Source organism: Dendroctonus ponderosae, unplaced genomic scaffold, assembly GCF_020466585.1.
Source record: "Dendroctonus ponderosae isolate FM_Combo_2020 unplaced genomic scaffold, Dpon_F_20191213v2 Dpon_F_20191213_10, whole genome shotgun sequence".
In the NCBI taxonomy this organism is placed as follows: Eukaryota; Metazoa; Arthropoda; class Insecta; order Coleoptera; family Curculionidae; genus Dendroctonus; species Dendroctonus ponderosae.
Genome location: NW_026017111.1, coordinates 5,591,387 through 5,602,118, shown reverse-complemented (window position 1 = coordinate 5,602,118; position 10,732 = coordinate 5,591,387). Strand labels below are relative to the sequence as shown.

At 38.1% G+C, this 10,732-nt stretch overlaps 1 protein-coding gene across 4 annotated transcripts in view; it reads right to left on the bottom strand.

Moving 5' to 3' along the window:
• LOC125502862 overlaps positions 1-9,046 on the bottom strand; it is a 13,273-nt gene extending 4,227 nt beyond the window's left edge. The window contains exons 1-8 of one of the 4 annotated variants that reach the window (XM_048662301.1): positions 8,711-9,046; positions 5,765-6,046; positions 5,286-5,584; positions 2,919-3,116; positions 2,644-2,860; positions 1,470-1,615; positions 1,291-1,410; positions 978-1,208 (exon numbers count right to left, since the gene is read on the bottom strand). In XM_048662301.1, the coding sequence (XP_048518258.1) occupies positions 978-1,208; positions 1,291-1,410; positions 1,470-1,615; positions 2,644-2,860; positions 2,919-3,116; positions 5,286-5,584; positions 5,765-6,038 (1,485 nt within the window). In that variant the 5' untranslated portion in view covers positions 6,039-6,046; positions 8,711-9,046. Of the gene's footprint in view, positions 1-977; positions 1,209-1,290; positions 1,411-1,469; positions 1,616-2,643; positions 2,861-2,918; positions 3,117-4,132; positions 4,443-5,285; positions 5,585-5,764; positions 6,047-6,285; positions 6,472-8,710 lie in introns of those variants that run through there. The other 3 variants (XM_048662299.1, XM_048662300.1, XM_048662302.1) reach the window with 3 other exon arrangements.
• Positions 9,047-10,732: the final 1,686 nt, after the last annotated feature.

Genomic DNA, 10,732 nt, shown 5'->3' with positions numbered 1-10,732 from the left:
AAATGTTCATATCGCTAGTTCATTTTGACTGAAACACAGGAAAGGAAAAATATCAAACAAGTATATTGTTTATCGCTTACATTAGCACTGATCCATCTGGCACATGTGCTTTTGCTAAGTGATCAAAAACCGAAAAAGTAAAGTTTTCAAATGAATCTGATAGCAACAGGTATAAAGAAAGGAACTGCTTTGACGAAATGCGGGGAAAATAACCCAACACGAAATGCAAGCGTGATACAATAAAGACTGAAAAATGTGGCAAATAATCAAATAACATTGCATCAACGTGATTTGCGAGTAGATGATTTCAACAATAATGAATGCATAGTAACTAGGAGTAATGCAAATACAGTAAACACAAAGTAGCATTTGAAGTGTCTTAAACGGGCTTCAGTTCCAAAAGATATTGTAGAACAAACAAAAATGCCATTTTAGAATGAGATGCGAGCGTTTCCTATAACCTCTGTTAAGTAAAACAATCAGTTCCAGCCCACAAACCACGATCAATCGACCCAGACAATGAATTGCTGCTATTGCCTTACCTTGACCATTATTCGTCGAACTTTAGTCATAATTTGTCAAATGAAAATATCAATAATAATAATAATATTAAAAGTTCAACTCCACAGCGTCTCTCAGCACATCTAAAATAAGTCTGATGGTACGATGTTGAACGCAAATTGTTAAAATAAATGCGGCTTTCGCGATGTCTCGTCTCAACACTAACCGAAAACACGCATTAACAATTATCTGTGCAACTGGGAAAAAAGATGCAGGTCAAAGAGCCCGATGATATGTCGAAATTTTGGAACTAAATCCATTTAAACACATACAGTTGCTTAGATTAGTGGTATCGAACAAACCAAACGCCCAAAACATGCGCCAAGAAAATCACGTTTCACCGTGCTGAATTCAGCAAACGGACACACTGAGTGGGATAATTGAACTTTATATCGGGTTGTGCCACCTGAGCCTACCTTTGAACTTTTGCTATCAGCTAGTGCAGCTCGTTTCTTCGTTGTGACGATGGAGGCTTGATTAATGTCATACGGTTTGTACCGAATATCCGAACCGGCAGAATTTGCGGGACTTTTAACAGTGCTGGGTCGGGACGAAGTCGTATTCACATAGTGAACTTCCGTCATGCTCACGTGATTGCTGTTTGTTGTCAGCTGAGAATTTTGAGTCGAAGGATCTGCACCAAAAACCTTAAAAAAAACAACAGGAAACTAGAGAATTTATCCCCCATGTACAATTAACAACTAAATATAATAAAGCTCCGTTATTTACCTGATGCTTTTGCGGAATGCTCTTGTAACATATCGAACACACTTGGACCATCCCTTGAGGAGAAACCGGACTGGCTCCAAGTGGGGCTTTCAGAGTCTGGATAAATGGAAAATATGGTTCCTGGAATTTAAAAAAATATATTAATCAACAAAAGGATCCGGGCTTGCAGCGGGATTTACCTTCTCGTTATTCGGGCAACTATACAACAGTCTGATGCTAGAAGAAGGGTACTCTAAGGTACAAGTGTAACATATGAAGGTGGTTGCATCTAGGGCAGCTCCTTGCCGTTTTCGTAGAGTGTATTTACGCTCTATGTGTGGAACACCTGGGGAAGAAAACATTGTCAGCATCATATTACTTGGAGGAATCCAGTTACAGTGTGAGTTTTCCGGTTTCTGCACTTTGAAGATCTGCAAAGATCATTGCTTACTTCGTGAAAAATCAGCGCTGACACTAAACATTCAAGTTCATTTCGAGAAAAAATAACAAGTAAATGAAGTAAAATAAATAGTCAAGCTATCGACCAACATGTCTCTCGAGAAAGTACACAATGTTGATTAGAGAACGTTAATTACGGCGATCCGTGATAAGGATAAAGAAATCCGGACATATCCAGTTCAGTAGCATTATGTAGTTGTGTCGTCCGCATTGCAATTACGTAAACCAACGCTACATCACTTGGAAAGAGTGGACTTATCTAACGAGCCGAATAACTGGCCAGATAATTAAATTATTGGGGTAAATAAGGGTTTTTAATAAATATGAGAACATGATTTCAAGTTCATGCAGACTTCGTTTAGGGAAGAATGCCATGGACAATTGTTGTTTTGATATTGCATTGTAATTAAACATTTGTTCGAACGGCAAAGGTAAAAAGTTGGAACGCAGCAATGCAGAGCCTTGTGCGTGCCGCTCTCATAGAATCTGTACAAATCAATTAAAATCCTACTTATGCCATTTGTTGGCCAAAAGTAAGCAATATGTAGTGAAGAATGAGTCCACAAGTTGATTGAATTATATCATTGCTAAACATGTGACATTGATGATGACTGATGACCGATTGATTGCGCTCTTTTCTTACTTGATAATGAGACGAAAAATCCAGATTTTGGCAGTTTTCAACGCTCTCCTGATCGAAGTGTTACAATTTTGTTGAATGCATAGGTGCACATCTCGGTGCTTTAGTCCAGAACAATATAGTGTTGAAAAATAACTTTTTCTCGTGTTTTCTGATTCAAAACATTGGGATACAGAAGGCAAGAGGCCAAACAGGGGTTTCACTGCACTGATTTTCTGGCTTACTATAATGCAAAAATGACCCAGCTAAGATCAATTTCAGTTATTTTGACTCACCCTGGCCCTGAAACGTGATCCACTGCTTCAGCAAATGTTGCTGACAATCCACACAGGCCTGGACTCGGCCCAAAGAGTCAATGGGTCGACTTCTGCTCGGCCTTGGATGCTCGATCAGACTGGGAAAAAATGGCTGCATAGCAGAGTCGGCTACTTGTTTGGAGGCGATAAAATCGAGACTTCCTCGCTTGAATTCATCGCCACAAACGTAACAGACCTGAATAAGATACGGAAGGTTTATTCGCAAATATTGAATTGACCATTTGCTTACTCACCTCCGTTACTGAGTTTTTATCTGGCATGCTAAGATCCAAAATGTCGGTACCAGTTGAGGAGTTTGAGTTCTGGTTGTACAATATGGGTGGGACTGAGACGGATTGCACTGGTGCTGATACAGACTGTTGCGATGAATGAGTGAGATCCAACGCGCCTTCTGGTACCATTTCGTCTCGATCCAATCCGGTCGACGCAACCTGAAAGAAAAACGGTAGTTTTTGAAGGCAATTGAGGCTTTCTCGGGCAAAAATACAAAAACTCTAATAGGAAAGTCTGCGCTATTCGCATGAGATGCATCACTTTTATTGCTCGTTATCAGTCAACAGTCAACAAAACCATTCACCGGCTCTAACTGGATGTTTCCTGCTACACTTTTGACATGCCATTTAGAGAATTTGTTTATTTAATACCGTGTATGGGCTTTTTATCGAGCCCCAAGATTAAAGGTTGTGCCGGACCATTAACTCAGTCGACCGGTCCCAGTTATATTCCATGCTGTTTTGCAACATTCGGTTTATCATTGTTTATAAACAGGGTCTGGATAAGTGATGGCTTATTTATAGTAAAACCCCACATTTTCTTGATTATGCAAACGTTTAAAAAATTTATTCACTAATCGGAAACGTGTTTTTTTCACCATTTTTGTGCTTGTTATCCACTGCGAAGCCAACATTGCCGTAACTTTAAAAAGTAATCGTGTGATTAATCGTTAAGCTTAAATACTCTAATAAAGGCACACATTTGAACTTCCAGCTAATACAATCCGACTCTTTTATTATTTTATCGCAATTGTATAATAAACAACTGCTTACGATTCTGCCCCTCGTCCTAGTGGCTTAATCGATGAATCACTGAATAGTTAACAATTCTAATTCCAAATATTAAATTGAACTTCAAACCACGCGTCTGCTAGAACCGCATCAATCAAAGCAATCAACGAAATGCCTCTCCTGGAGTCATTTTTTCAACACCTCAAATCCACTATTGGTACCCAAGTGTCTATTGCGTACTCACCTTAACACTTGCCGCAACTATTCAGCGAATGGGAATTTCAATTGCAAATTCGACAAGGTGTTTTGCCTGAAATAACTACCGATGTTTTGACTGGTCTCGATATAGTCAATCGAAAACAGCTACCTACACTTTTTTTAGTTTCAATTAGCGGACAAGTGGTTTGAAACCGAGTGTGCAATTAAAACTATCGCTAACTTACGCCGCTTATCGGTAGCATGGTAATCCTGGCTGTTTTCGGTGCCATCACATGAAACCTGTTTTTACTCACACGAAAATCCGCCGATAACTGCACAAACGACACACCCCCAAAATATTGCGAGATCTTCTACACATGACCTACTCTCTCCTACGCGGTTTAGACGACTTCGTTAGCGAAAAGCGCCCGAAAAACCGTTTCAAAACGCACAATTTTATCGTTGCTGAACGTTTCCTTGAGCTCGGCATTTTAACACTGTTTCACCGTGATAGTAGAAAGAGGTGTGACACTTTTAAGGAACTAAAACAAATCGATGCGTTCGCAAATTCAAAAAGCCCCAAGGTAGTAAGATGAAGATGCTGCCTACCCAATTTCACCGGTTTCCCTTGATGATTTGATAGAAAAACACGGCTTTTGCGCGAATATAAGCATTTTTGTATAACTGAATGCAATTCCAAAACAGGTTTTGTGTTAATGGAAAAATCCACTAGATCCACAGCCTTGAACGTTATTGCTTGATTTCTTTTCAATCCATCTAAGTATTACATGACGCAATTGAATTTTTCCAAAGTACCTATCGTGAGTTAAAAGGAAAGGACCAACTTTAGGGATTTTCCTGCCCATCTTGGCAACATGACAATGCGTACCTGATCGCAGTACCGTACGACTGAGTGACGTCAGCAAGTCCACCAAGAGTGCGTATTCCCAATAAAAGATAGAGAAATCGCGTTTCCTTTTAGCTATCGCCTAACGCTTCCCTTTTGCTTGACACGTCGTTGAAAACTAGTCTCGATCGTGTCAGGCGGTCGCTTACGCTACTCGGTTAAGATAAATGAAAGTGCGTCTCAGTAACTTCAATCGCGCAACGATATTACAATGAACGAGTAACTGAACTCACCTAAAGCTAACCGATGAAAGCAACTCTGCTAGCTTTTTTATTTCCAACCGTTCTGACTAAGTGACTTGTTTAGGGTTCTATTTATACGCCACTTTTCATATTTTTAGACTTCAACCGTCAGAACATGCTGTTTTTCGAAAATCGATGTAAAACATTATCGCACATTTGAACGGTCGCCGGTACTTACATTTCACGCTTTCTTCGACAAAACGGAGGCATTTTGAGCGCGAGCATAAACTTATATAGAAACAGGCTTACCGGAGCTGAAACTGGTCTAGGAGACACTCGGATCCTAGTGGAGTCTTCGCGGCCGACAGTCTTGGAGGTTTGGGAGGCAACCGGAACAATGCCCCCTTCCGTATTCAATCCGAGCATTTGAGCCGCGTACTCTCCCTGCATGTTCATATCCGCGCCTGTATAAGGGCCATTATCCACCCGTTTCAGCCAATAGAGCCGCTCCGAATGAGGCTTGGCTGTCTGTTCATATTGGTCCCATTGTTGCATGAGCAGTTGATAGCACAGGCTACAAGCCGCGTAGATGGACGGGTCCGATTTACCTGGAAAAAAAAGCCTTATAAGATGTTTGCCCGAACCATCAGCATTTTACCATACAGAGTTAAAGAGCATGTTAGAATAATGTCCCTGCATGACAAAAATTACCTAAACCGCATCGCTTCAGAGGGTTGAATTTGATTTTTTTCTCTAGTAGTACACATTAAGATGGTCTTCCAACTTACCCCAGAATTTTGGATAGCCTTTAGGAGGCTCGTGACTATCCAAAAATGGAAAGTACGGATCGCGAGTCGATCGGTCCGATCTAGGTTTGGAGCTCAGAGGGTACGACCTGGGGTGGCCCCTGTTGCCACAAACAAAGCAGATCTCCAAAGGCGGAGGCTCCGCCGATTTCACTCCACTAGGTGCGGCCGTTTCCACATTTTGAATGGTCATCGGTGACTCTCTTTGCTTCGTTTGTGTCGTTAATTGATGAGGAGGTTTCTCCATAGTCTGCATTTTACAGTCTGGAACAAATAAGAAAAAAATTGCATATAATACTTCAGATCATAAGAAGTTACTAGTGCCCTCCCAGGCAAAAAATTTAGTGCAATTGTGCTGACGTTCTCTGCCTTTTTGCTTTCGCTCCGTTTGTAATTAATAAATTGCTGCATTCCCGATATACAAATTGATCGGATCGTTACGAAAAAAATAGCTTCATGAAAAACCCTAAAGAGCCTTAAAATCGAAACACCTTAATACCTACATAAATACCGCAATATTTGCATTCTGAAACTTTAAATACTCGCATTAGTACCGTCCAACATTGTAAACCTAGACCTCCAAGGAACAATGAACAACGTCAACAAAACAACAGTCTGAGCAAATCCCTTAATGTTCCGAGTCTCGGAAATTTCCCATTATATGTAAGTACACAAAAAGATTAAAATCGATTTAAGCCCACCGCATGATCTCTCAAAGTTCAAGATTGAAATGTGAATAAAGAAAGTGCTGGCTTTCGAAAGGCACCTCCGGAGGCCGCCTGAAAGACAGAATGAAAGCGAAATTTTCCAACCAGATATCGGTATTATGTACAAATCAATTTGTTTGTATTAAAATGGCAACTGATAACCTTTAAGGCCGGAGACCTCGATCTTTACCACTTGCCACTGGCCCATAAATAATATTTCCATAAATTTGTAAACAAAAATGCTCCTGTATAAAAATAGTACTATCTAAATTTACAATTTCCAACCTACTAAATTATCGTTCAACATCCAACAGTGTTGCTTTCAATCAACATTTAAGTGTGAACCAATTGCAACTTTAACAGGTGATGCCATCAAAAATTACTTGCGGATATCGCTAATGCCCCGAAGAATCCACACATAAACTTTACAGCTGCCTGCTGGTTTTTACGAAACAGTTTTCAGTATTAAAACACACTTTTTACATTAAAAGCAATTTGAAAGCTCGAAATTTTGCATTTATCAATGCTATCGATCTAACTGCTGCTTTCCGAATTTTCAACCAGCTTAACCTGTGCTCTTTGCCAACAACACAACATCCTTAATCCAAACTATAAGTCTCATAAACACGGGGAAACTTTGAAAATATAGCAACAGTCACCTTAGGTAGGTAAGTGCTGCGTTCCAAATATTCAATTTGAACGATCCTCAATTTTTTAGTACAAATTGATGCGCCTACAACCTTGAAGAAGATCAATCAAATGAATTAATCAAACGCGTTTGGTCAGTAGAGGTACTTAAATCAGTGAAATATCTAACTAAAAATAGCACTGATAGCGAACAAAGTTGCCTATCTCCAATCTAATTGATATTAAGATTCTCATTTAATACGAATGTGTTTGAACTTTTCCTTACCAAAATAGTTAGACGCGTCATGTTGAACAGAGCAACTAAGTACATATAACATTATTATAAGTTGATTTAAGGCGGCCTAGTACAAACAAAACTCTAGATATTAATAGGACGAATGTTGACCTTTGCTTGGTTGTATTGGTCGGAAATGATTACACCAGGTAGGTAAATTATCAAGAGTCTTATCAATAATTTATCCCAGCAAAAGAAAGTTGCCTTATTGCCACCAAATGGAGATAAACAACTGGTCTCGGCTGTTAGGGCGCGGGGAAATACCTAAGAGAACAGACTCATGGGAATTAATTGATTAAGGAGAAGAAACCATCGGTGGAGACTCCTTTCTAGTAACATTTTTTACTAGAATATGTTTTTTTTTCGCTGACCGAAACCCTTACATACTGGGTGATACATACTGTCCCCTTCTTCCCATTGGTTTCCACATCTAGTTTACTCCACCAAGAACGTAAACTTCAGGCATTACTTTTGAGTTTTGAAGAGCATATTGAAAAATCTAACCACAAATACGCTGTTATGTTGACATGTCCCAGTAACCCCTTAAAAGGATATATGCCAATGTTGAAGCAACCGGAGAAAACCCTTAAAGAAGTGGACGAGAATTTAAAAAAAATGTTCACGCTGGATGAAAAATGAAGTAAACACGTTAATTAAGTGGGAATTTGCAACCATATTAAAAATAACCTGCTGATAAAATAGGTAAGAGCAATTCGTCAACAAGTGGTAGTCAAGTGTAATCAAATACCTATCACCAACTGGGAATGGTCTTATTAGGGTCAACTGTTTCGAAGTAACAATTGTGTAAAGGGCTTCTTCAATCACCTTCTAATGGTGTTTCCTCTTTTCGCATAGTACCTACAAGTCGAAAATCGTTCCTGACCCAGTTGCCTACTAGTAGCAGTGCTTAAGACAACTCCAGGGCTGATAACCAGCCTTTTTTGTTAAGTTAATTGACGCCACTAAACTGTAGGGTTCTGTATGGTTTTGCTAAAGGAACAGGATACGATCGTCGTCTAGATGTAAAAGGCGAACAGCTGTTTTCAGGATTCAACGCCGGCAATGCGGGTACACTAAATTAGGACCGAAAAACTGGCTAATTAAACGAAAAGGTGGCAAGGTTAATGATGGCCTGATTGCGAAACGTCCCCATTTAGACTACCCGACTTGGTTAACAGCGAAATTTTCAGTTTTTATTTCGAAATAACCAGAGTGCGCCATAGACGACACGCAGTTGGGAAAGGATTCGTGATAAGGCGTGTTAAAACAACAAATTCCATGGATAGTTTAGGTACTTACGTTCCTCCGGCTTCCTCCCTCCTGGTGCCACTCAAACCACCCGCTTCCACTTAGCACTTTTATCAAAATACATACATAACTAGTAAAATCGTACTCCTATGTACAAGACACTAAGAACTAACATTGCACTTTGAGACCTATTAACGAAGCAGAAACCGCCCGAAAATACCACGCGCCCGTTTCGTTTAGACCTGAAATCAGTTCTACGCGTGAAAAACCGAAGAAAATGGAAAATTAAAGGGAAAACATTATTTCTGACCGTCGCTGATCATACTTGGTCATCGCGAACAGCCATCTTTAATTCATTTCCAACAATGCAATGCGCCAGTCCGTAAATACCAACACAACGAACTGAAATCCCAATATCCCCTAAACATTAATAAAACACCTCATTCATGTATAGGCAACTAAATGCGCCATACTGTTTTGCTGGTTGCTGCATTGTGGCGGGGTATTTTCTAGCGATGGGCACTATCGAATAGTGATGGGCATTATCGAATGATTTGGACAATCGAACTATGATGGGCACTATCCAATAATTACAAAATGAATAATTGCAACTATCAAATTCATACGATGAATTTATTTATTGAAGTATAGAAAAGTTACAAATTATAATCTTTTGAAAATCGAATAATCGTAGGAACCGACGATTCGAAAAATTTAGACAATAATATTTTTGAATAATAATATTGCAATGTTTGACTTTTAAATATATACATATTTTCGTTTTATTTAAATTAAACATCAATTATAAATTTAATTTTTGTATTGTTTGTATTTACTGTTTTTCTTGAAATAAAATAGTTAAAACTGCAAATATTTAATACTATGACTGGAGTACTGATTCATAATGAAAATATAGCACGTTTTTAATAAATTAATTTAAAAAAACCAAATTTTTTAAATATTAATTTTGAATGTCTGAAAAAAAACAGAAATTTATTTTTTTTTAATTTTAATTCGTTCATTTCAACCAAATTATAGCTATCCTATTATCCCGAAAATTAGAAAACAAATGAATAATACACTGCTATCAAATAATTCGATAGTTCCCATCACTGAATGAAACATCACTATCGAATTATTCGAAAAAATTGCAACCTTCGAATAATTCCATAGTTTAGATTAGACATTGGATTCGATAGTTCCCATCACTAGTATTTTCACTTATTAATGTACAAGATGCTTCCAAATTTAGTTTCGGGATTTTACAGGCGTTTTGAGGTTAAAATAACTAAAATTTTTCGCATTAAAATGCGACTTTTTCAAATACCCGAAAAAAGCACTGTGTGCTATATTGTTCAAATTGTTGTTTATTTGACTATTTTCACGCATTTGTTTTTCAGTGTTTTTGTTATTTCGTTAAATTGTGTATTACTGTTTAAGTATGTACACGTTTGATTTCAAACGGATGTAATAAATGTGTTTTGGAAAACGTTTATATTGTTTCATTTTGTTTCACGAGACGTTTTACGAAACTTAATTTAAAAAAATTGTCAAAAATCGGGGAAAACATTGAGTAAATCTACACTCAAAGAAATGGTAGAGCAAAAATGTATCTATTAAATAACAGCAAAAGCAGTATTCAAACTGATCCTCAATCGAATTGAAGAATTTTTGAAAAAATAGCCAAAAATCGACGAAAACTTCTAAAATCAACACTCAGAGGACTCATACAGCAAAAATTCCTTTATTAAATGATCGCAAAAGCAGCCTTCAAACATCGTCAAAATTGATCCTCAATTGGATTGAAGAACTTTTGAAAAACCAGTTCAAATTCAAAAAATTGTCGCAAATGAAGAAAAACATTGAATAAATTGAGACTCAAAAAAGTCAAAGAGCAAAAATTCCTCTGTTGAATAACCGCAAAAACAGCCTTCAAACTGGGCCTCAATCGGATTGAAAAACTTTTTAAAACCAGTTCAAATTTTAAAAAATGTCACAAATAAAAAAATGAGTAAATCGACACTCAAAAGACTCAAAGAGCACTGTATTCATCATTGCACAGTTAGCAAACAA